Raw genomic sequence first — 26222 nt, forward strand, 5'->3', positions numbered from 1 at the left:
TGGTCTGAGCTGCTCTGGTTTGGTATTGGAGTGTTGTTTGTTTTATTGGGAAGTGCTTTGGGTTTTTGTTGTTTTGTTTGGATTTTTTTTTTTTTTTTGTCTTTTTTTTTTTTTTTTTTTTTTTTTTTGTCATTTGTTTTTGAGACAACGCCTAATTTAGCCCAGGATGACCCGGAACTCACTGTGTACCTGGGCTGTCCTCGCTATCCACCTGTCTCAGCCTCTAGAGTGGTAGGGTTCCAGTTAGGAGCTCCTCTATGCAGATGGGGATGGACAGGTTAAAGAGACTGTCCTCAGGCTCTCACTAAGCCCCTTTCGATGAAAACTAAACCTGTCAGAGGCCAGTAGAGATGGGGAAGAGGGAGATTCTAAAATCAATAAAGGCCTTTTCTCCGTGTCCTCCTCAGAGTGGAGATGACTCTTCGGAAGAGGAAGGGGAAGTGGACAGTGAAGTGGAATTTCCTCGAAGACAGAGGTAAGGCCCACACGAGCCTGCGGCTCCATCCAGCATGCTACCCATGGCTCAGCCAGAGGCCCATCAGCACCACTGCCCAGGGAAACAAACTCAACTAAGTGCTGATGCCTTCCCGCCACCGTGTCTGAACGCTGCCTCTGTGCAGCAGTTCATATAGGTCATCAGATTCACTTCCGGAGAACTTCACAGCGAGAGCATGAATACAGATCCAGTCGCACTGCAGAGCACAGCTTCTGGTTTGAGAGGAGCGGGGCTTGTTTGCGGTGACTGCTGGTTTCCAGTGGACCGCCCTGAGATAGTGTATTCGTGCGGCCATCGTCAAGTATCACAGACAGGAGGGCAGTTTATGGAACAACATACATTTCTCCCAGTGGTGGAAACTGAAAACCCAAGCTCACGGTGACAGGCCATTCCGTTCCTCGCCACAGCTTTCTTCCTAGCTTGCGGACAGCCACTCTCTTCCTGTGCCCTCGCGTGAGAGAGATGGATACGTATTCTAGAGAATTCAGGGAGGGCACAGCTCAGTCCATAACTCCTCTCTTCTTGCGTAAATGTTTTCTACCTATCTGGACTTTGGTCTTCCCCTGGAAGACGGCAGGAGATGGCAGCACTCCTGTCACTCGGCTAACAGACGAGGCAGGGAGGCACCCCTCCTCTGGCTAAGCCCGCGTGTTTTCTGTTTCCAGGCCTCACCGCTGCATTAGCAGTTGCCGTTCGTACTCCACACTCAGCTCCGAGAACTTCTCTGTGTCTGATGGGGAGGAAGGAAACACCAGTGACCACTCAAACAGCCCCGACGACTCAGCCGGCAGACGGGGAGAGCGCCTGGCGGAGACACTGGATGACCTGCTGTCACAGACACCCGAGGCCCCCATCGAGATCTCCTCCCACTCCGATGGGCTGTCTGACAAGGAGTGTGCAGTCAGGCGAGTCAAGACACAGATGTCTCTGGGCAAGCTGTGCGCTGCCGAGGAGCGCGGCGGCTACGAGGTGGGCACCCCTCCCTCCTCCTCCTCACCCCACGCCACCCTTCCTGGCTCTTCTAGGCTTAAAATATTTTCCTCGGTTGCTCTCTGTCACTGAAGCAACCTAGGGAAGAAAGGTTTATTTCAGCTTACAGCTCGCAGTCCATCACTGAGAAGCCAAGGCAGAAACTGTAGCAGCGGCCATAGGGTTGTTTTTTTTTAAACAACCCAAGCCCACCGGCCCAGGGATGGTACCACCCACAGTGAGCTGGGTCCTCCCACATCAGTCTTTAGTCAAGGAGACAGACCACAGACGTGCCTATGGCGGGTCTGACGAAAGCATGTTTCTCAACTGAGGTCTCTAGCTATTGTATCAAGTCCACAAAAAGTCTAGTCAGCACAAGTATTTTCATGCCTCGGGGCCTTTATAACTTTTGCTCAGTAGATGACATATATGCTGCCTCCACAAAGTAAATAAATAGCCACGGGTGCCCTGAATAAGGACAGTGTCTCCCAGATAAAGCAGAGACATGAAATGTTCAGGATCCCCTATCTCCTCGCTCCACCTCCCAATCCCTCCCTCCACGCCCTCGCTCTGCTCTGGAAGACACTGCTACAGCACAGAAGATGCTGTTTGTTCTTTTTCTTTTCTTTTCTTTTCTTTAAGTATTTATTTATTTATTATGTATACAGTGCTCTGCCTGCATGTACACCTGCATGCCAGAAGAAGGCATTAGATCACATTGTAGATGGTTGTGAGCCACCATGTGGTTGTTGGAACTTGAACTCAAGACTTCTGGAAGAGCAGCCAGTGTTCTTAACCTTTTTAATTATTTCTTTTTATTTTATGTGCATTGTATGTCTACGGGTGTCAGATTTTGGAGTTACAGACAGTTGTGAGCTGCCATGTGGGTGCTGGGAATTGAACCTGGGTCCTTTGGAAGAACAGTTAGTGCTCCCAACCGCTGAGCCATCTCTCCAGCCCCAGATGCTGTTTCTTATGTAGACTAGTCCAGCCTTTGGAGAGCCAGGAGTGTGTGGCACTCCACTCATAAGTGTAAGTCCTAGATTCAGGCTGCCTAGATACAAGCAAGCCCCAGCCACTCTGCCTGCCATGTAACCTTGGGCCCATTGCTTACCTTCTCTGAGGGTCAGTTTCCTTACCAGTAAAAGGTGTAATTTCTATCGAGTCTATAAGAAATGATCTATTTCAGCAGGACTTACAGTAAGTGATCCCTGGGACACTGGAAGGCTATGGAAATGAGGATGTGAAGGCACTGGTACAAGGCCACGGACACCCACCAGCATCGCCAGCTTTATATAGCTCCCTAAGCTCCCCCGAGAGCAGGGCCCAGTCTCATTTATTATCGTTGTCAGTGCCTATAACATGGGAAGTGCTCACCTTCAGGGAGGGCTGTGACACGGGGAAGCATTCACGCCGAGAACTAAGAGCTCTTGTCTGGACTTTGCAGAACCCTGTGCAGTTTGGAGACTCAGACTGCGACTCCTCGGAAGGGGAGTGTTCTGATGCCACAGTTAGGACCAGCAAGAGCTACAGCTCCGCCACTTGGTGACAAAGGCTCTCCATCAGGTCTGGAGACCTTGACATCGCAACTCCTCTCCGGCGCTAGACTCCTCCCTCCTGCATCTGCCTGGGAGGAGTGGCCCCAATCCCAGAAACAAGCCTTAGTGGCAGGAACATGAGACTTGTCAAATCTCTGGGGAAATACCCAAATGAAATTACGTCTTCGCTGAGCATTTCAATCAAGAATGGCAGGGATCTATTGTACCGAATACTCCAGCTACTGTAACATTGATATTTATTTTTGTTGGACATTTTAACACTTTGTATTGTAAAGAGTGAACTATATATGATACACAGACACAATAATTTCTTTACAAAAAAAAAAAAAAAGGAAAGGTTGCTGTTTAGGAGCAATATTTGGAATTTGTGGGGCTAGGAGATGTCACTGCCGCTTGAACACAAGACCGGGTCTTTTCTTCCATGCTTGGAGAGTAGTAAGCAGATACACTGAACATTTAAAACACAAGCCAAGGGGAGTGCAGCCACGTTAAACTCAGCCAGCTTGTCCGTGTGAGCGGTGGGGATGACCTGGAAGCTGAGAGCTCTCATAGCACCAGCGCCTTGGAGGAAAACACAGGCAGAATGGCAGCTGCACATCTGGAAGCCATTTCATCTGAAGCTTAAGTAGAAGCTGGTAGCCAGGGTTCCGGGGCATCCGCTGGTAGCCAGGGCTCCGGCAGCATCAGGTCTTGCCCTTAAGCAAATGTTTCCTTTCTGATGCTGCCACTGTCACAACCTTGACCAGCACCGTTTCTCCCAAGTAGCTGCCTTTCTTTTCACCTGTTGGCCGTTTCTTTTAGGAAAGAAAAGGGGTTCCTGAGGGAGATAAAGGAAAAAAGAACGTTGTTATGTCAGGAAAACAAGCCTGTAGAAGTCCCTCTCCGGGTGGCTCTGTTCAGCTATATAGGCAGACGGTGCAACCCCTCTCCCAGGTGGTTTACTGGCATCATATTGATTCACAGAGACAACAGCTAGGATGTGTGCAACCAGCATCCAACCCCAAAGCATCTTTATTTTTGCTCATGATCTTAAGTCTTGCTTGGGAGCTTTGGTAGCTGTAAAAGGCAAAGTTAAGCAGCTTGCAAAAGGTGACTCCTCTCACCACATTTTCATTAATTGCTACTTGTAAGCTACGTTTTTTTTATTATTATTATCATTATTATTATTCTGAATCACTGCAGTTTTGTTTACTTGGACTAGGAAAGTTGTAGAAGGAACAGTTGATGCTAAGCAGGAATTAGAATTATTTTAGCTTCTCAAAAGCATGTGATTGTTCCTGTGTCCACAGTCCTGGGCTGTGAAGGGTACCCCTGGTACTTTGCGGAGTTTTGGCTGGAAGCAGGAAACGTCTCGCAGCCCCCTGAGGGCTGGACCACAGGGGAGCACCACCATGCCTGGCTTAAAGATGCTTTATCTAGAACTTTTATACATGCACATTGGCCTGATTCCTATGTCTTCAATGTAGGCTTTTGCCAAACAACCTCCTGCACTGGCTGCTTCTGACGTTACATCCTGTAAGGATGTTAGGTATGAAGACATTCCAACCCAAATGGAAACAGTGCCCCTGGGCCAGGTGCCACTGGCTGCATCAGCCAAAAAAAAATGAAACGCAGGAGGGGACTTGGAGCCGGTCTTCTGTTTGATCCCTCTTTGTTTACACTTTATGTTAAGACATTGATTTTGAGATTTAGTCTATCATTTTTAGCTCATAGGAAAGATGAAGGAACACGTCCTTAGAAAGCAGTATTGTCTTGTTAAATTATTCCATTTTGTATGAGCCGTAGCAGGACTACGCAGAAGAGCCTAAGTTATGCATTGTTGTCCTTGTTTTATTTTATATTGTCATGATTTTCTGTCGATCGGAAGGTGTGGCTTATGATGTAGCACAGTGGCTGTCCATTGCCAGCGTTGAGCTTTTCTGAGCGTCTGTGGTCCTGCGTGAAGGCCTGGGGATGGCGCTGCCCTTGAGCGCCTGACATTCCTCCGTGTATCCCCCATTCTCCCGAGGAGGTGTGCACGGCCCTGACACTCAATGGGTACACTGTGATTTTCTTTTTTACTTGATTGTACATGCTCCTGAATATGCAGGTGACTACGTAGATGAACAAGTAGTTCAAAAGCTATAAACTTTATAAAATGTCTTACAAATAAAACCATGGGACTTGTAATAGAGGCAAAAAGAGATTCAATGCTCAGGGAGCAAGACAAAGTGTTTCCTCAGGGACTCGTGAGGTAGTTTCAAGAGTGGACAGCAAAGCAAGGCGTCTCCTTCCCGCCGAGTCCCACAGATTGAGAGGAGCACAAGGACAAGCTGTGTACAGTGCCAGCTGTCATGTGCTTCTGTGACAGACACGGCGTTTTAAGAGGATAGGCACTGGGGGGTCACAGGGCTGGAGAATATGGTGACAGAGGCAGTGTTCCTCACCCTCCAGCCCCAGGCCACATTGCATGCACACCTTTAGAAGGCCAACTTCTGTCTGTGTCTTCTTTCCGTGTCGGTCCTCCCAGAAAACCCACCTGATACCTCAGCCTTCGTTGGCATTCTAACCCCCCCCCCCCGCCTCTGTGTCCCCTCATCTAGGCATGCCAGGGATGTGGTGCTGTCTCCAGTCACTGTAGCATCGGGATGGGAGTAAAGTCAACACTTTTTTTTTTTTTTTTAGCTGAATTAAGGAGGTTTCAGAAAAGAATAGTTCTAAACAAGGCTAAAAGGAAAAAGTAGTCCCTACCCACGTTTCCTCCACAGCCTGCCTTGTGAGAGTCAAGAAGCTCAAAGTGCGTGTGTTTCCTTAAGAACATCATAGTCACCAGAACATTGAGTGGAAAGCCCAGGAAAGGTCAGAGCCAGTTCTTCGGTGTTGTTAGCTGCCACCACGTGCTGGGGCTTTGAGAAGCCTTGCCAGGCTGATTTCAAGCTCCATCACTGATTGCAGCTGACTGACTACCAGGATGAGTTTCCCTTTGTACTGCAATCAAGCATTGGATTTTTCTTTCTTTTTTCTGGATCATGTCCCTGAAGGGGGGGAACACGCCCTCTTAAAATTGCTTAGCACGGGAATGGAGAACCTGTGTGCACTTGAAAAACATCTTCCACTGCCACTAAGGTTAGAGCTAGCTGCAGGACTGTGGGAGATCCTGCCCAGGACAATGGAGATGACATTGTAAGGTGACTTGGGTGGCTTGCTTGAAGATTGAATATTTTAAGCCTTTGGTTCCACCAAGTTAATCCTGGAATCGAAGTCATTTTGAATAAGTACTGTCTAGTATTTATGCAAGGCCCCTGTTGTGCTAAATTATTGCCCTAACTTATTCTAGGTGACAAAGGTAATGGTGTTTGAATTCCTTGTTACTAACACAGGCTTGTCCATACTTCCCACAAGGTGCCCCTGACATCCTCTCAGTGGGAACGTGTTCCTATTAACTCAGTGGCTTACAGATTTTTCTCATGCATTTATGTCTCAAATGGTTTTGTTGTTGTTGTTTTGTTTTGTTTTGTTGAGACAGGGCTTTCTCTGTGTAGCCTTGGCTGTCCTAGACTCACTTTGTAGACCAGGCTGGCCTCGAACTCACAGTGATCTGCCTGCCTCTGCCTCCCAAGTGCTGGGAATAAAGGTGTGCGCCACCATTCCCGGCTCAAATGTTTTTAATTATACAATTTTTTTAATTCTTTGAAAATGTTATACATGTCTACAATGAAATATGATCATGCTCAGTCCATTGCCCCTTCTGTATCCCACCTAAAACATCCTCCTCCCAACCTCATACTTAAATTTGGTAGAGCCAGGGCATTTGTTTTGAGGTTGTTGTTTTGGTAACTCACTAAGCCAGTTAGTGGTACCCATGTGCGCATCCATTTGGGATCATTTACTGGCACATGGAAACTAACAGCTGACTACTTCCACAAAAAAAGAGTCAACAGTCAATAGCTCCATAGGGGTAAGGCCTGGAGATCTCCTTCCCACATCAAATTCTCTTTTTTAAAAAATGGGTCTGGGGTCTGGGGAGACGGCTCAGAGGTTAGGAGTGCTGTCTGCTCTTCCAGAGGTCCTGAGCTCAGTTGTGGTGGCTCACAACCATCTAGAATGAGATCTCGTGCCCTCTTCTGGCCTGCAGGTGTATACTATATGCATAATAAACAAATACATCTTTTTTTTTTTTTTAATGGGGTTGGGGATTTAGCTCCATGGTAGAGCACTTGCCTAGTAAGCGCAAGGCCTTGGGCTCTGGGGGAAAAAAACAGACACAAGGAATTCCTTCCCTGTTCAATATATACCATATTTATTTCTCTTGGAACCAAAACACTACCGCATGCCACCATGCGCCATGCACTGCATTAAACGCCATGGACTACATCATTTACTGAGCACCATGCTGCTCCCTGTCAGCCTTGCTACACCCTCAGAGCAGAACATCGGTCACTACTTGCTTGATTTGGTGTGCGAAGTATTTATTAACCCAGCTCTGGCCTCATAATTGGTCCCTACAGACTATCCGAGATCTTGAGTTCCCTGATGGGCAAGTACAGGATCATGCCGGTGGTCTCCTTAAAGATCTCCAAAGCTGGCAGGAGCCTGCCACCACAGGCAAAGGGCCACTTGTCTTTATTTTCTCCCTTTGGACTGCAATCCAATGGACTAGCCAGCACTTGCATCTCTTTACCCACACTGTACCAAACAAGCACGCTTCTCCCGTCTGGACAGAAGGTTCAGGTGTGCAGTCCGTTACTTGCTTCCCCCTGAGATGCTGTGAGAATAATGTGACATTTTTGTCAAGTCTTTTCTTCAACTGTCAGTATGGATTCAGTGCCTTTCCTGGCAGCAAGGTTTTTCTTTGCTGATGTCATGGAACAAGTGTCCCAATACCCTTGCCTCCCTTTAGACTGGCCCTCTGGATCCATTTCTTTGGAATACCCATTCAAACAAGAATGAGCTGAACTGGGCTGCTAAGTGGAGGGCCCTGTGGAACCCAGAGCACTTCTCAGGGACAAGCGGCTCTCAGAAACAGGGGAAGAGCTGGCTTAGGCTTTGGGGAGCACCACGTGGCAAAGGTGTGATGGAAGGATTTCAGTCAGTGCCACACCCTCGGCAGACGGCAAGGCCGATGTAAAGAAGCTTCCAGCAAAACCACAGTCCTGCTTTCTAAGGCCACTGTACAGCACGGGATGGGCCGCTGGCGTCTGGCCCCAGGTCCTCCCACTGCTATAAGCTAGAGGTCCCAGCCACGTGGTGGGGAGGGGGGATGGAAGGGAGAGGAGAGGGGCGGGGGGTGGGGAATGTATCATGACCAACCCACCGCAGTGGCTGTCCACCTCTAGAGTTCCCCTTCCCAGAGGATGGGGAAACCCTTTGGGTCACCTGCCTTCCCTCTCCCTCCTCTCTCTCTGCTTTCCTCTCTCCTCTGTCTCTTTTTTGTTGTTGTTGTTGTTTGGTTTTTCAAGATAGGGTTTCTCTGTGTAGCCTTGTCTGTTCTGGACTTGTCTAATTATTTATTACAGTAATTTGAGTTCCTATAGATTTAAAGCAAATGGATTTCTAACACTTATGTCTCAAAATGAACTCTGTCATCTCTCGCCCCCAACCTCGCGGGTCCCCTGCTCCGTGTCACCCTCAAATACTACTGGCTCTGGCTTTGTACAGAACAGCAATGGGAGCAAGAATGATTATGAAAACAAACCAATGCATGACATTAAACAAAAAGTAGACCTTGTTTCCTGGTCCTGTCTTTTCCTAAAGGTGATGTTTGTGGCCTACAAGCTGCCCAGGATGTCAGAGAAAGGCACACTGGGTTCTGCAACCAGGAGCATACATTTCAGAGACAACCACTACAGTTGTGAGCTCCATTTTGTCTGGAGGGTTCCCTTAAAGGCTGAGGCAGGCACTCTGTCTGTCTAGCACCATTCCACTGCCCTTCCTGAAGGGGAACTGTTACCAGTGCCGTCACTCTTGAAGGAAGCTGAGAGAGAGAACTGAGACGTGATATAATTTGGTCAGAAGCCTCCTGGGCGTGGAGAGCTAAGCCAGCCTTTTGGATTGAGATTTTCAGCCAATTCTGGCCCCTTTGGTGAGGGCAATTGTGTGTCTGCAATATGCACGGACATGCTCTTCTGTTCTGTCGTCACCGTAGACTTGGGGACTCTTCACCTGTATATGTTTATATACCTGATAAGGCACACTTGTGCAAAACCCTGCTGGGAACACACTTCTGGGGAGCCTGAACGGGGGAAGGGCACACATACAAAGGGGGAGCAAACTCCCTTTTTCTCTTTCCCTTTTCCAACGTGACATGGAACCACTGGCTTCAAAGCGCAGTCTCCACCTCCTCACCCCCTCATTAGAAAGGCCTCTTTTAAAAAAGAAACACCTTTTCCTTTAATGAAAGCCTTTTTAAAAAGCGGTGACGTGGCAATCCACTCTTACTGTGGAAACTGAGAAGACCCACGACCTCACACAGCACAGCAGGCCTAGATGAGAGCCTTGGCAGGACTCTCCGCTGAGCTGAGCCCAGGCCGGAGACAAACACAGCAGGCCACAGGGGATGCCTCAGGAGTCTGTCATGAGCTGTTCCCACAAGGCAAAGGCCACAGAACCATCAGCTCAGGTGCCAAGGGCCACAGCCCACTGCCCCAGCTAGAAGACGCAATGACAGCTGTACGTGAGTGGGACACGGGCAGGCAATCACACCGCCGTCTCCTTTCTGAATTAAAAAGTACAACTACTCCTCAGCTGTTCTTAGCAAAAAAACCAAAACAAAACAAAACAAAAAAACCACTCAAAGGAAGCGCTGGCTGACAACCTCGTGTCCTGGCGCCATGCTCTCGGCAGGAGGAGGTCGAAGGGATTCCCAGGTGGAAGATGGGGATGGTCATTTGAGATGAGGCCGGCCTTCGGATGGGGAAGAATTTCCACAGAACACACTCAGAACATGCAAAACTGGCTCTGTTCATATTTAATCATGTTTGGATCAGCTTAACTGTTAAGACACACAACCACAGGAGCACGGCTAGAAGTATCGGTGTGGACAGGGGTATCGTGGGGGTCACTGCACTGAAGCCGTGCATGTACGTCCTAGGCAGGTCATCACGTTTCCCTTGGCTTATGGAGAGGTAGATCATCATCAAAAAGGTAGAGAACACACGCTTCAAGAGACTAACAGAGAGCCGGGCGTGGTGGCGCATGGCTTTAATCCCAGCACTCGGGAGGCAGAGGCAGGTAGGTCTCTGTGAGTTTAAGGCCAGCCTGGTCTACAAAGTGAGTCCAGGACAGCCAAGATTACACAGAGAAACCCTGTCTCAAAAAACCAAGAGACAGACACAGAGAGAGAGAGAGAGAGAGAGAGAGAGAGAGAGAGAGAGAGAGACAGAGAGAGAGAGAGACAGAGAGAAAGAGAGAGAGACAGAGAGAGAAACAGATCCCACAGGGACTTAACAAGAACACACATGTCACACAGCCTGCCCAAAAAGGTCACCAGCATCTTCTCCCAAGACATTTCAGGGACTGGCAAGAGGCCAGCCTGACAGACTGAGTCCACTGTTACTGGACAAGATTGTCTAGACAGCGGTCCATTTCCCAGTCCTGTAAACAGGACTGGACCCTCAAGCACAGAGTGCCCTTCTACTAGGCCTCCGCACGCACTAGAACACTGTGCACACCTCCTTTTGAGGGTGACTAAATACAATGAGCACAATGAAGGGACGACGCCCATCACAGGGCCGGCAGCACAGTCCAGGCCGTGGTCCCCGGGACCGATGTCACGCGTCCTTCCTGCGGTCTAGAAGGTGAGCGTTGCTTGCTTCGCTCAGCGCCAAGTGCTTCTGGCTGAATTTTTTGATGAGGGTTCCAGGCACCAAAGCAACCAGGGCCATGGCTAACAGCTTCAGGACAGTCTCCCAGGAGAAGAGAGCATCCAGAGACGTGAGGGTGGACAGGATGGAGCCTGTCTGCACGCAGATGAAGTTGTAGGGGATCAAACCTGGAGAGCGGAAAGGGGAAATGGTGCGTTAGTGGAGCAGCACGGTGGGAAACAGCACTAGATGGCCAGTATGAATTCAGAACGGTGACTACAGCTGTCTGTCCAACTCTTTGCTTTTTGTTTTTCCTGGTTTTTCGAGACAAGAGTTTCTCTGTGTAACAAGCCAAGGCTGTCCTAGATTCACTATGTAGACCAGGTTGGCCTTAAACTCATAGAGATCCACTTGCCTCTGTCTCCCGAGTGCTGGGATTAAAGGCGTGCGCCACCACGTCTGGCCTGTCTATCCAACTCTTAACCCCTCAACATTCTACCTCCTCCCTTTTCTTCCCACCTTCCTACCCACGCCTGCCTCATCCGACAAAAGGCCGTAAGATGGGTCACTCAACTGTATATTATGTCACAATAAGGATAATTTATTTATCACATAGAAGAAAAAAATAACTCAAAGAGTAAGCTGAGAGAGAAATGCTAAGTCTGTACACCTGCTGAAGGCACGACCCAAATGGGAGAGAGGCGTTCAGCAACGTAAAATGGTCAGTGTGCATTAAAGTGTCTCAACACCCAACACACAAAACAAGTTTCTTCGGAGTACAACTTTGTATGGTCTGCACTCTGGGAACTCAGTATGGCACCGGACTCCAAGGTTTAGATGGTATCTGGACGCAGCAGATGGCATGACAGTTCCTTAGGGTCAGGCTTGGTGGCACCAGGAGGCCGAGGCAGGGGAACAGCAAACAACCCAAAGCCAGCCTGGATTACATGCTCAAAATCAGAAACTGCCACCAAAGAACCCTGTAATGTGTAAGAAAAAAAGCAGCCAGGCAGTGGTGGCGCATGCCTTTAATCCCAGCCCTCGGGTGGCAGAGGCAGGTAGATCGCTGTGAGTTCAAGGCCAGCCTGGTCTACAAAGCGCATCCAGGACAGCCAAGGCTACACAGGGAAGCCCTGTCTTGAAAAACCAAAAGAAAAAAAGAAAAAAACACCTAAGTCAGGCGAAAGGGGCACAGCACCTGGGAGGCAGAGGCTGATGCACTTCGGTGAGTTCTGAGGCACCCTGGTCTACACAGAGTGAGTTGAGAGTCAGTCAGAGCTCTATTGTGACACCCTGTCTCAAAGAACTCTTAAGCCACGTGTGGTAGATGCCTACAGTTCTTGCACATGGAAGGCTGAGGCAAAGACACCGAAGGTTTGAGGCCAGCCTAGGCTATATAACACAGCCATATTGCAAACAAGACAAATAATGAGACAAAATACATTCACCAGCTCCACCTCAGAGACCCCAGTTCCTTGCTCCTGGAGCAACATTCATGCGGGAGCCAGAAGCCTCTTCCCTGGCCCCACTCCTGAGCTCCTGGTTGGCTGGGAGCCTGCTTACCCGTCCCCTACTGTAGTGACGATGTATATGGGAGAGGATGATTGGACCATTCAAGGTCACACAGCTCGGCACTCAGGAAGGAATTCTGTCTCCAGAGTCTTTCCAAGCTGGGGCCACTTGGCTAATGACAAGGTGTTAGGTCCCTTTAGCTGAGGCGCTGAGGTGCTCAGCAAGCTGCTATGATGGGAACTGGCTATGGTCAGCCTCCTTCCAATTCCTCTCAGACATCCCTATTAACAGCACGTGCCCCAGGGCACGCTTGTTAACCTGGACATAAACCCCTGAACGCCGTTCCCGCCTCACTCTAAGGAGGCCTGAGCACCTTTGCCTATGGTTTCAGGAGTGTGAGGGTCTACTGCAGGGAGAGGGTGACGCTCACGGTGGGCAGGGTGTTATCACTTTAACTTGCCAGTAAAGGAGGCCCTGAAGCTCACACTTCAGGAAACACTGCTCCGAACCCAGCTCTAATCCTGTTACATGATTTCCTGCAGAAAAGTGGCTTTCTAATGGCCATGCAGTCCTCAGAAGGCAGACAGGGGCCTCCCTGATGCCAGCCCTCCATGAGGCCCCTTAGTCAAAGGAGCTGGAAGCCCCTCGCTCTGCGCCAGCCAGCCCTTCAGCCTGCTGTCACTTCTTGGAGCCAAGCCACACGTGCTTTACAGAGACGATCCTGTTCAACCACAGTGCGAACGAAGCACATGCTAGGCACACAAGGAACACCACCAAATGTGGCCAGGGAAGGAGCAATCCTTAGTTGTCCCAAGAGCATTTGCACGGGTTTCGTATTCAAGCCAGCGGAGGTTTGAGATAAGAGAGACAACAGTGTCGAGTCCAGACCTGAGGGTGCTGTTGGAAGACAAGCACATGCCCTGGTTGCAGGTGCCCTGCCTGAGGGTAGCGCCACCCTGCCCCCATCTTACCGATAAGCACTGAGAAGAAAAACTGCCCGATGGGGATGTTCAGAATCGGGGCCGAGAGGTTCAAGAACCAGTTGGGTGTCATGGGGAAGAGTCTGAGAAACAGCAGGAAAAAGAACAGGCCATTTCTGTTCTCCTCCACCTGCAGAGAAAGCCCAGCGTCAGGAGAGGGGAACCGGCTCTCCAGCAAGGTCTGAGGCTGGACAGCTCCTCCCTGACCCACAAGTACCAGCTGACCCGGTGGCTCACACACTTGGGGAATTCAGGAGGCTGAAAACAGGAGGACTTCCACAAGTTTGAGGCCAACAAAATACAGCAAAAAACCAAAACAAAAAAACTGGGCTGGGGGAAAAGCTCAGAAGTAAAGCGCCAGCCATGTCAGCATAAGGATCTGCGTTTGGTTGCCAGCACCTACGCCCGGGATAACAGCACAAACCTGGAATCCCAGGACTGAGAGGCAGAGACAGGGGATCTATGAGGTTTGCTGAGCAGCTACTGTTGCCAAATCAGTGAGCTTCAGGCTTCTACATGTGTACATGCGCGCGCGCGCGCGCGCGCACACACACACACGCACGCACGCACGCACGCACGCACGCACGCACGCACACGCACGCACGCACACAAGCGCACACACACACACAAAAGTAACTAAAAAAATAAAGTAACAAATAAGAACATAGTGTCCAGGAATCAGAGGAGTCAGAAACTTAACTCCAAGCCACAGAGCAGTAAGGACAAGAAGTAGGATTTGGTCACAGGTCTGTGCCTCCTAAAGGCATCAGAAGAACCCTTCCCAGCTCCCGGAGAGGGTGAAGAGCACTGTGGGAAATCCCCGCTCCCCGCTCCTCTCACCCATGAGCTCAGGTGTACCCCCACCTTACCTTCCTCTGCAGCATAGACACTTTATCGGGAAAGTAGGAGACGACCAGCTGTTTGCCGAAAGCACTGGAAAGCAGGTAGCAGCACGTGGCCCCCACTGATGTCAGCACACAGCACAGCACAAGTCCCAGCCATGGCCCGAACAAGGCACCAGCCAGAACATTCTGCAGGAAGAGCAACCCCTCAGCCACGAGGGGCTAGCCACTGCCAGCAGGCTTGTCCTGAGGCCTGTGCAGTGGCTCCCTGGCTTTCAGTGGTTTTCCCAGCCAAAACCCAAGGTGCATTTTAAAGATGTGAGTGAAAACATGAAACTATAAGGCTAGCCTCAAGCCTCTGACCTTTACAAGGTCTAAGCCTAGAGCTCAGTGGGCACTGGCACGTTACAAAGGAGACTACATGCCGACATCACCTGGCTGTGGCAAGAGCTACAGTTACCCTGCAGTCACTGGGGACCCAAATGAATGAGGCTTACAGGCTGTCCTCACTATTGTACAAACCATGAGTGTGCCTTCAGTAATCCATGTAAAAACGCTTTCTCTATTTTTTCACCTGACTAGTAAGCTCACACTGGCCTTCCATGTTGGCCACAGTCCTAACTGACCTTAGCAGCACCTGGGAGGCTGAGGCAGGAGGATTGCTTTGAGTTCAAGGCCAGCCTGAGCTAGAAAATGAAGTCCACACCAGTCTGCTGCAGAGACATCATCTTAAAATGTGTTAGGTGGCTCGACAGCTAAGGGTGCATCCTGCCATTGTGGAGGTTTGGTTCCCAGCACCCAGCCTGGGCAGCTGCCAACCGCCTGGAAGTCCAGGCCCAGGGGCATCTGGTGCTGTCTCCTGACCTCCACAGGTGCCCATACGCAGGGACACAGGCGCATGCGTACACACAAGTAAGTCTTTTTAAAGGCACGAACAAATGAGCATGCCAAGGTAGCCCAACAGGCAAAAGTGGACCTCGGTAGTGAGGCCGGGGTTGCTGCACACGCTTGACCCTGAGTCCTAAGCACCCCAATTCTAGGTGTCCCGCCCTCACCAGCCGAGGCTATACAGCACCAGGTAGCAGCTGGCTCTTTGCCCTAAAACAGAATTGACTCAAGGGAGAAGTCACTCCAGGGTCAGCCCAACAGACTTGGCCCTGACCTCCCACAGCATCCAGCTCCCTCTCTCAGACGGGTCTCCGTTTCTTGCAGTTTCTGGCACCCCAGTCTGTTTAGGAGGGCTTGAAGCCGAATCTGGAGTAGAATAAGGTACTAAGGGAGGAGAAGGAAGTGGGAAAGTAGGAAGTTTGGGGTGTGGATGCCCGCGTGTACGCCCACCTCCCTACCGTCACCTGCCACACCACTAGAGGGGTTTCTGGAGGCGTGGCCACATTTTACAGCAGGAGGAGACCAGGGTGGAAGGAGGGCAGGGTACTAACCAGGAAGCTGGAGCCAGGAATGGCAAAGCCCTGCTTGTAGAGGTAGGCACTGCAGAAGAGCAGGAACACGTAGGCCTGGTGCTCTTTCCGGTACTCTCGAAGGACCTCGGAGAGCTCCCTCAGCTCTGCTAGATCCGAGGGGAACCACAGGGACCTGGGGATTGGGGAAACCGGGTGGAAACACGAACTCCAGAGAAGCCTGGTGCTTCAGAACATTACTCAGTGTGTCTTCTTCCCCAAAGTTTATAAACACACATAGGGCGAGCTCAAGATGGCAGGTGACCCAATACCACACAGAGGCAGATAGGCCAGCCCTGGCTTGGGAGCAGGAGACCTGGCCTGGCAGCCCCACCCGGCTATGTTCCAGTTCTGTGACCTTGGAGTGGCCATGAGCCCTATTTTCCTTGCCCAAACAGGGTCTGATGGCTGGATAAGCACTAAATTCCCTCCTTACTTACTTAGGGGGTATAAGATGGAACCCACCATGCCAAGTATGGACCCCAGCACTGATTTACATCCCCAACCCCTTTTTTAATCTACTCCAAAGACGCAAATATATTCATCTCCAGGCAAGTACTGAACGTCATAAATTGCCTTCCTTTCAAGTAGACCCCCTCCCCAGCAAACCCGTAACAGTTTAGACACTGCTGCCTCTGCTGTACTAGGCAAAACAACAGTTTCGTCATTTAAAAAGATTCCCCAGGGAGTGTATCTATCTCGCATCATAAATGCAGCTTTCTTGATGACATGGCAGGCCTGATGCCAACCCTTTCCAAGAGCCTTCCTTTTCACTCTGCTATCGGCCTGGTGCGTTGTGAGTCCCGTCCAAGGGTCACAGTACAAAGACTACCCTGCCTCTGCCATCTCAACATTTCTTTGCTCCCTCAGAGATAAACCATGAGCAACCCCTCCTAGTTGTCGCGAGTGCCTCTGACATCCACAAGGGAGCTTTTTGAGCTCCAGTAAAAGACAATGGTGACTGAAGCAGCTGTCCCGATACTCAAATGCTAGTTCAAGCCTGTTGGTAACGTGGCAGCGTGCCAGGCATACTTCATGTACTTTTTAAGTAGTGAGCAGCAATGGGGGAGGGGGGACCTGCCCGGCAAGTCTTCTGCCTCCCGGGCTCGCCCAGCTGTCACGGGGAGCAGAGGCAGGCAGGAAGAGGACAGACCGGATCAATCTCGTACGTAACCCGCAGTCCGGGCTTCAGCTCTGAAGACCGGCTGCTGTGGTAAAGCGGTCTGAGGAAGGAGAGCCACGGTGGCCGTGGTGGCTGGGGCTGGAAGGCGAACGCGCGCGCAGAGAAGCGCAGGGGCCCCGCGGCATCACCGCCAACCCTCCGACCTCCGCCCCGGCCGCCGCCCCGCACTCTCGCACTCACCGGCCTTCGGGCTCCCCGGCCGCCGCCAGCCTCGGCCCCAAGGGCAGCCGCGTGGACAGCAGGTACAGCGCGAAGGTGCAGCAGCCGAATACCAGGAACAGGCCGAGCAGCGCGCGCATACCGCGGCCGTGCGGGAGAGCGCGCTCCCCGCGTGGTTGCGCCGAGCCCCCACCACGCGCCGACTGGGCGTGCGGAAGGCGTTCGTCGACGGGAGGAGGCGTGGCCCTGGCAAAGCCCTTCCCCTCGCTCCGCTGCAGGCCCCGCCCCCGCCAGGGACTTAGAGCCTGCTTGTGTACGAGCTACTGCCACTGTGTCAGAGCTGGGAGATAACAGATGAGTCGTTAGCCTGCCACAGCCAACTTGCAGTCTTGTCCACAGTCTGTCACACAAAACAAATGTAGCCAACAAATGTGGAACTGGTGCAGACCGTGTGGCGAGAAGGCAATGGCCGCCATAGAAATAAATAATTACACTTGCCTTCTATTCCGCATCTAATGTGTGCTCACTAGCCCCAGGCCTCATAAACACATTTCAGTATGTGTCTTAACGGATGAAAAATCTCAGCGCTATAACTCTTGTCTAGGAGCTAGCATGTACAAATAACACACACATATACATCTGAGTCTCAGATTCTGTGATGCTGGACATGGTGGTCATGTGACTGATCCCAGCACTTGAGGAGGAGGAGGGCCCGAAATTCCGTCATCCTTAAGCGCTATGCGAAAAACCAGAAAGGGACAGGGTAGGAGGGTAATGAGAACAGCATCTCCCAGAAGAAAACCCAGATTCAAATATCCAAAACTAGTGTGGTCCTCACACTGCGTGAATTCTGAAAGGGATGAAGATGCTCATAAAAAAAAAGGGGGGGGTGTGCTTTGTCTTTTCAAGACACTGAAGTACGGCACGTCATAGGGGCAATTTGAGGCTAGCTTGGAACAAAACACAGCAAGGCTCTGTCTTAGTCACTACTTTATTGCTGTGAAGAGACACCGTAGCCAAGGCATCTTACAAAATCACTTAACTGGGGGCTTAATTACATTTTCCAAGGTTCAGTTTGTGATCATCATGGTAAAAAGCACACACATACACCCCAGAGCACGAGAGAGGAGCACTTTTAGGGATCACTGGCCAGCCTGCCCGCCTAATTGGTGAGCGCCAGGTGTCAGACAAGGGGCTGGAGAGATGGTTCATCAGCTGAGAGTGTGGGCTGCTCTTACAGAGGACCCGAGTTCAGTTCTCAGCACCCAGGTTGGGTGGCTCAAAACCACCTGTAACTCCAGCTCCAGAGGATCTGACACCATACACATAATTTAAAAATAAAGAAAAAATAGCTTTTTTTTAAAAAGCCACAACTTGGCTCAGGAGGAGGTATGACACCAAAGTTGTCTGCAGGTCTCCACATGCACACACATGGATCACAAGTACATAAGCATGCACACACAACCATGAACACATACACTTGTATCTATCCATGCAAAATTCCTTCTTAGGATATAACTTAACAATGTACATTAAAGGAAAGAGCAAATAAATAGTCCCGTTTTGTGCTCACAGTTCTGGGGTGGGGCCCAACCCTATGTCAGATAGAACCATGGCCTTGGGCCCCTAGGGAGGGAGCCCTTGGTGATGGTGGTATACAAGGAGCATGCCATGGACCAGGCAGCAAAGACAGGCAGAACCTAGGGCTTCACGATGCTTCTGGAGTTAAGTCCCCAATGACCTGAGGACCTATCTGTAGTTTCCACTTCCTAAAGGCTCTGCTACCTCCCAACAGTACACGTGCATCAGTGGATGCAGAAAGCAGTCAAAGAGAGTGAAGGAGACGGCATGTGCCATGACTGGCAATGAGGTCTGAGCAGACTCTTTGAAGAAGGGACACCCAAGCAAAGATCTAAATTACCCGAGGGGAGCAGAGAACCCAAGGAGCTATGAGAATACTTGCTTTCGACAGTATCATAGATTTGGGACTCAGACAGATATACAGACAAAGGAGGAGAGGCAAAGACCAGCACAGATCGCCAAAGCTCCTCGATGCAGGCACGGTGGCCCATGCCTGTATAATCCCAGGGCCAGGGAGTCTGAGGTAAAAAGATCGCAAGTTCAAACCCAGCCCAAGCTTCATAGCAAAACCCTGATCCAGGAAAACAAACGCTGCTAGGAAGAAGAGAAAGATTTGGAGAAGAGAGCTGCCACCCCTCTGGACGCCTTCACCTGCCCTTCGCCGTTATCTGAAAGTCACTGAAACCCCTCTCCACTCCACAACAGGCTTTCTTTCTCATCCATGCATGCGCCCATCCACTCATCCACCCACCCATGCACTCCATAGTGGCTACCCGGGGGCCTACAAAAGCTCAGGACTGTGCCACCAACCCAGGGGCACAAAGAGTTTGTGACTTGACAGAAATTTCCACTCTCGATATTTGCACATTGTTATTCTGACCCTCTGGGGACAAGGGACAGAGGATAGTGTCTATGCTAATATAGAGCCCATAAAAATATAGGGAATCAGCTGGGTGGTGGTGGTGCACACGCCTTTAATCCCAGCACTTGGGAGGCAGAGGCAGGTGGATAGTTGTGAGTTCGAAGCCAGCCTGGTCTACAAAGCAAGTCCAGGACAGACAAGACAACACGGAGAAACCCCGTCTTGAAAAACCAAAAATCAATCAATCAATCTCGGAAATCAAAGCCTCTCATCACATTCATTGTCTGAGGTGGTTGGAAGCAAAAAAACTCCTTAAAAGGAGTGTGACAGGGTGCTGCTATAAGGAAGAGTGTCACGGAACCTTCCTCCATCCAGAGTGACTCTTCTGGAAGAGTCTGGAAGAGCCTGGAAGATGTGTAGTACCGTGATAGCTACTTTGGTTGTCAACTTGACTACATCTGGAATTAACTAAAACCGAAATGGCTGGGCACACCTGTGGGGAATTTTCCCCCCTCAATTAAATACTTTGAAGTGGGAAAACCAACTTTTAATTTGGATCTTTGACGTGGGAAGATCCACCTGTAATCTGGGCCACACCTTCTGCACAGCCTATATACAGGGCACGGAGCTAGGAAGTTTGCTTTCTTTACATGCTTGCTCTCAATGGCAAGTCCATTTCCTTCACTGGCGTTATGGTCTACTACTTCCAGGTTCTGTTGTATTCAGAAGACTAGCTGAGACATCCAGCCTCGTAGACTGAACAACTCCTGGGTTCTAAGACTCTCTGTTGGTAGACAGCCATCGTTGGAATAGCTGGACCATAGCATGTAAGCTACTCTAATAAATCCCCTTTATGTATGTATAGTCTATTTTACACACACACACACACACACACACACACACACACACATATATGTACACATATATACATTTCTGTTCCTCTAGAGAACTCTGACTAATAAACCTACCATGATGGTTAGTATTAACTGTCAGCTTGACAGAGGTTAAAGTCACCAGGGTAATGGGCCTCCGGGCATGTCTGTGGGGAGTTATTGGGGTGTTGAGACCCCTGCCCACTGTAGGTGGCACTATTCCCTAGTCAGGAGATCTGGGATGTGTAAGAGCTGAGAGATGCATCATGGGATGAACACGCTTTCCTCTAAGCCTATTGACCAGATTAAGTGGGACCCACACATTGGAAGGAGAGAACTGACTCCCATGGGTTGTCTTCTGACCTCCATGTATGTACTGTGACATGTGTACATGTGTGCACAAATAAATACACACGCAATGTATATCAATAAGATGCAATCACCTTTTTAATGTGTCAGGAGACTGAGCTGAGTACTAGCAAGCAGGCACTCACACCCTGTTTCCTGACTGGGGCTGGGATATGACCAGCTGCTTTCAAGTCCCCGCTACCCTGATTCCCTCTCACAATTCTCTCATTGTCCACAGTGGTTGAAGAAATCTGAAAAGGGGTGTGGCAGGGTGCTCCTGTAAGGAAGAGTGCCACAGGGCCTTCCTGGTGGACAATACCTTGAGCTGTAAGCCGAAACAAGGCCTTTCTCTGTCAGGTTGGGTTTTTCGTTGTATTTTGTCATAGGAACAGGAAAACAACCTAAGACCCTGCGGATTTCTACCCATTTGCTCACGATCTCTGTCTCTTTACAGCTGCTGGGCCGATTCCATGAAGAGACGGGTACCAGGCTGTGACACCTTCTGGAAGCGGTGACAGCTGTGGAGTGGGTGGTACACTCCTTCACGCCAGGCACATGGACCCTCTGACTGCCCTGCTTTCATTTTAGCCTCTCTGTCCCTGGCCCTCTGGGACCTCTTAATTTGTCTGCAGCTGCCACTCAGAGGTCACATCTGCCTCCAGGGAGGCCTCTCGAAGGTTTCATGCACCAAGAACTGGGTTACGCTTTTGAATTCGCATTAGCCCCCACAAGTGAAGAATCCTGTCTACAAGTTAGCAATAATCCCTCTAACAGGTGGGACTGTGCACAGCTCATTTTTATTTCTCACTTCTGTTGAGGTTATTTTTATGTAACTGTGTTTGTTTCTCTTAGTTTCTCTCTTAATCTGGCTCTCACACAATAACGGAGACTCTATATTTGTTTACCAAGATTTACAACACAATCTTGAGCAGTTTAAGCAGTTCTCGACCCCCTGTGTCATCCTGACTCCATCTTTGCCAAAATCCCCCCAAGTTATTACTTTTTAGTTCTTTCTTTACTTCAGCTGAATCTTCTGCTGCACTTCTGCCCATGGCTGTGTCCCCTGCTTCTTCTTCTAACTCCTCCTCCCCCTGGCTGGCAGGAAGTCCCACCCTATTATCTACCCTGCCCAGGGATTGGCATAAGCTGTGTTATTGACAGACAAGAAGACAAGTGGGGAGGAGAGTTTACACAACATTGAGAGATTCCCATAACTTGCAACCAGATATGTGGGGGTACAGAAATCAGCATTTGAATTACACAATAACCAACACACCTCTGCACCTCAAAGAATTTCCTGAAATAATTATGGACCACACCAGTTGAAAGGAAAAACAACTTTTTTTTTCCAAGATGAGGGTTTCTCTATGTAGTCCTGTCTAGCCTAGAACTCAGTCTGTAGACCAGACTGGCCTCAAACTCACAGAAATCTGCCTGCGTCTCCCTCCAAAGTGCTGGGATTAAAGGTGTGTGCCACCCCCTCCCCGCCTTTTTTTTTTTTTTTTTTTAAGAAACCATTCTTAAGGATTGCATTTTTTTATATAATTAATTTATTCAGATTACATCTCTATTGTTTTTCCCTCACTTGTATCCTCCCGTTCCTCCCTCCCTCCCACTTTCACCCTATTCCCCTCCCTATGTCTCTGACCGAAGGGGACCTCCTCCCCCACCATATGGTCATAGACTATCAAGTCTCATCTTGGTAACCTGCGTATCCTTTCTCTGAGTGCCACCAGGCCTCCCCACCAAGGAGAAGTGGTCAAATACGGGACACCAGAGATCATGTCAGAGTCAGTCTTCACTCTCCACTCAACTGTGGAGAATGTCCTGTCAAAAGGGTTACATTTTTTAAAGAAAGTCATGACAGTAATCCCAGCACTGGGGAGGGGGATCTCTGTGATTTCAAGGCCAGGGGGTCTACAAAGTGAGTCCAGGACAGGCAAGGCTACACAGAGAAACCCTGCCTCAAACAAACAGACAAACAAACGTCTGGAGCCGGGAACAGAGCTCAGTGCACCCAACACGTCCAATTCCAGAGCAGGAAAACAATCCTATAACTGACACTTTTGCAACCTCGGCGGAAGCAAGCCAGTTTCTCTCCAGCCTCTGGCTCCACCCAGTCCACGTGCTTCAGGGCTGTCCCTGTTTCTTCTCCTCCTTTCTTCTGCTTCGTGCCTGGTGTGATCACAGGCCTCAGAGCTATGGGCCCATCCCACTACCTCTAGCCATCAGCATCACTTAGAAAAGGCTGGCCACTAGAGCCTTCTTACCACTCCAGAGCAAACAGTCCAGGAGGGAAGGTGGCACTGAAAAAAGAGAGGTTGTACCGGGCGTTGTGGCGCACGCCTTTAATCCCAGCACTCGGGGAGGCAGAGGCAGGCGGATCGCTGTGAGTTCAAGGCCAGCCTGGTCTACAAAGTGAGTCCAGGACAGCCAAAGCTAACACAGAGAAACCCTGTCTCGAAAAATCAAAAGAAAAAAAAAAAAAGAAAAAGAAAAAGAAAGAAAGAAAAAGAAAAAGGTTGCATGTCTATACACGAGCACTAAGCCCTATGGAGATAAAACACATTCACATCAGTCCGCATCCCACAGATGCAGACCTGAGGGATTTCACAAACCCTTCAGAGACTGGCGTCGCAGCCTACAGTTCCCGTGAGGTAGTCCGCTTCATTCTCCACTTCTTGCCAGGATGGTGGCGGATCGGTCACAAGGAACACAGAATTCCACTGAGACCTCCAGTCTTCACTCTTAAGAAGCTTGACCCATGGCCCTGGGGGTGTGATGAGACAGGTAGCAGAACTGACAGTTCGGAACAAGCGAGGCCTCGGAACGCGGCCAGACAAGGCACTCTACTGTCGAGAGCCGGGCTATTTCTGTCTCGCCCTAGTTCGGGGTTCCCCTCCCAGCACTGTTTCATAACCACAAGTCGTTTGACATTTTGTGATGTGACATCCGTGGACCACAGCCGAAAATAACGTTGGATTTTTTTTTTTTTCCTCCCGTGATTTTGGAGCCTTCAGGATGAGCCTGTAGCTTTAGGAATCCTTACATCATCGCTGCCCACATGACCTAACAGCAGCTATGCCGGCTGCCTCGAGCACAGAATAGGCTGGAAGAACGTCTCAACATTTTCCATAAGGACGAGATCATAGCGACACAAGTGAGGCCTAGGGAAACCAAAGACCCTCGTCAGTGAACTAGCACAACCCCCCCCCCCCGCCTCCCCCAGTCTATTCAGGTAAGCCTCATCACTTCCTGACAGGAGGGACTTGTAGAGTAGTTGTTTCTAATGCAACAGGCAAATGGCTAGGGAAGCCCATCATATACAAGAAAGTGAGGCGTGGCTGGGCGGTGGTGGCCAGCGCCTTTAATCCCAGCACTCGGGAGGCAGAGGCAGGCGGATCTCTGTGAGTTCGAGGCCATTCTGGTCTACAAAGCGAGTCCAGGACAGTCAAGGCTACACAGAGAGACCCTGTCTCGAAAAACCAAAAAAAAAAAAAAAAAAAAAAAAAAAGAAAAAAAAAAAAAAAAAAAGAAAGTGGGCTGTGAAATTAACTCTACTCTTTTGTTAAAGATTTGTTTTATTTTATGTGTATGAGTGTTAGGAGTGTGTGTGTGTGTGTGTGTGTGTGTGTGTGTGTGTGTGTGTGTGTCAAAAAAAAAAGAAAGTGGGGTGTGAAATTAACTCTACTCTTTTGTTAATTTGTTTTATTTTATGTGTATGAATGTTAGGAGTGCATGCGTGCATGTGCATGCCTGCTACTTGTGGAGATCAGAGCACATCAGGTTCTCCTGGAACTGGAGTTTACAGATGGTTGCTAGGCACCCTGTAGGTGCTAAGAATCTAGCCCGGGCCCTCTACTCCATCCTATACCCTTCTGCCTCTACCCACTTTGCGTGTGCTGGGATTAGGAATCAGCACACCCTGGTTCTCCCTTTTTTGTTTTTGAAATGGGGTCTGGACAAGTTTCCCAGGTTTGTCTTTAACTCCTGTAGCCTCTTCAGTTCTTAAACTTTTGATCGTCCCCCTCAGCCTCTAGACTAGCTAGGAATACAGACATGTATGTACTATGAGGCCCAGTCTAATTAATTAATTAATCAACTATTTTAAAGCCCCTGTTTTAAGATACAGTGAATACCTTCTTAAAGAATCTTGTGCTACTAAATATTTTTGTAGTATCCTAAATTTTAAGTAAAAGAAATGTGTCATTTTGGAGGCTGAGGCAGGAGAGTTGCCACAGGTTTGAGGCCAGCCTGGGCTACGTTGTATAACCCTGTCTCTCAGAAAGAGAGGGGGGGGAGAGGGAGGGAGGGAGGAAGGGAGATAGGTAACAAGAGCTTGCCAATCAAGCCTGCCTGTGGCTCACCTGTCTGGATGGGCCAGGGACCTCAGCTTCATTTGCAGGACCCTAAGCTTGTACTTGGGGCCTACAACAGACCTTGTGGAGAACAACAAGGAAATTTCTGCCACTTTATCCAGATCTTGATTAAATCTTGCAAGTAGACTCACTTGATGGTACTTCTGAAATACCGATGGCTCACTGGAAGGAAAAGATGACATTTTAAAATGAATATAGATTGCTAAGAAGCGAACGCGGCTTCCGGCCTCCAAGCCTGGCTGGCAGGTGATCCTTTGGTCCTTTGCCTACCCAAGCTGACTTTCATGAGCAAGGACCCCTGACTCCACAGGACTGTCTGAATGAAGCTTCTGGCCTCCGAAGTGATGCTGGGTGTGGGAAAGATTAAGCTTTGTCACAGGTGGAAGCAGTCTTGGGGCTTTACCCTTGGGGCACCCCATGAATACCTTGTGACAGACTGAGTGGAGCCATCCTGGGCCTGGAATTCAGGAAGCAGACCTGGGAATGCCACCTGGGCTATTGTTTTTCTAATGGACCCTCAACAGGAGAAGGAGACCGCCCTTCCCACATGACTCAGGCAGGTGGGGAGGAGAGAACAACAGGTTCAGCCCGGGCTTCAACGCGTGTGGAGCAGCGAACAGGCTGGACCAGCACACGGGCCAGAGAGACACCTAAGGACCCATCCCGGGGAACGGATACCAGAAGGTTCACTCTTTTGTCCCTTTAACCTTTTTTCCTTCTTGTGTAAGCTAGCTGGGTTGTATAATAAAGTTTAATTATTAAGAAACAGAGCCAACAGCTGGGGAAACTGCTACTGTGACTGTCTACTGTGTCCGAGATGGTGTCTGCATCTCCAGGCACTTCTCCACAGCTGAATGGAACCCAGGCTCTCCGTGTGGTTGAGCTTATATGCATCATCGCAGAGATGAAACCGGTTCAGAGTTCCTTCCACATCCCGTGAACCCCTAATGTGGTTTCAGTGGGGCTGGGGTAACAAGCACCTTTGGAACTCCCTAATCCCACTCTGAGATCTACATCTCGACCCAACCCACTGCCCCACACCCAGGATGCTTGTCAGTTGTCTGTGGCTTCCTTTCCCAGCTTCCCAGAAGGCAAAGAACAGTGCCAATGCAGCGGTTAAGACCACTGGCTGGTCTTCCAGAGGACCCAGGTTCAATTCCCAGCATCCACATGGCAACTCACAACTGTCTGTAACTCCAGTTCCAGGGGATCTGACGCCCTCACACAGACATACACGTGGGC

At 49.8% G+C, this 26222-nt stretch overlaps 3 protein-coding genes across 3 annotated transcripts in view; 1 reads left to right on the forward strand and 2 right to left on the reverse strand.

Annotated features, from left to right (window-relative positions):
* The window catches only part of Map3k13 (mitogen-activated protein kinase kinase kinase 13), a 124375-nt gene extending 120540 nt beyond the window's left edge, over positions 1-3835 (forward strand). Inside the window, exons 12-14 of the mRNA XM_051150741.1 lie at positions 408-475; positions 1162-1465; positions 2913-3835. Coding sequence (XP_051006698.1) covers positions 408-475; positions 1162-1465; positions 2913-3014 — 474 coding nt within the window. The 3' untranslated portion in view covers positions 3015-3835. The remainder of the gene's footprint in view (positions 1-407; positions 476-1161; positions 1466-2912) is intronic.
* A 6931-nt stretch (positions 3836-10766) lies between these two features.
* Tmem41a (transmembrane protein 41A) lies at positions 10767-17127 on the reverse strand. The gene is made up of 5 exons (XM_051150743.1): positions 16960-17127; positions 15579-15732; positions 14167-14328; positions 13289-13427; positions 10767-10993 (listed from the first exon to the last, which is right to left on the reverse strand). The coding sequence occupies exons 1-5, from the start codon at positions 17076-17078 to the stop codon at positions 10773-10775; spliced, it is 795 nt and encodes a 264-aa protein (XP_051006700.1). The 5' UTR covers positions 17079-17127; the 3' UTR covers positions 10767-10772.
* Positions 17128-23612: 6485 nt separating this feature from the next.
* Positions 23613-26222, reverse strand: part of Liph (lipase H) — a 34224-nt gene continuing 31614 nt past the window's right edge. Inside the window, exons 9-10 of the mRNA XM_051150744.1 lie at positions 24969-25142; positions 23613-23768 (exon numbers count right to left, since the gene is read on the reverse strand). Of these exons, the coding sequence (XP_051006701.1) occupies positions 23681-23768; positions 24969-25142 (262 nt within the window). The 3' untranslated portion in view covers positions 23613-23680. The remainder of the gene's footprint in view (positions 23769-24968; positions 25143-26222) is intronic.

This window comes from Acomys russatus, chromosome 8 (assembly GCF_903995435.1).
Source record: "Acomys russatus chromosome 8, mAcoRus1.1, whole genome shotgun sequence".
Lineage (NCBI taxonomy): Eukaryota > Metazoa > Chordata > Mammalia > Rodentia > Muridae > Acomys > Acomys russatus.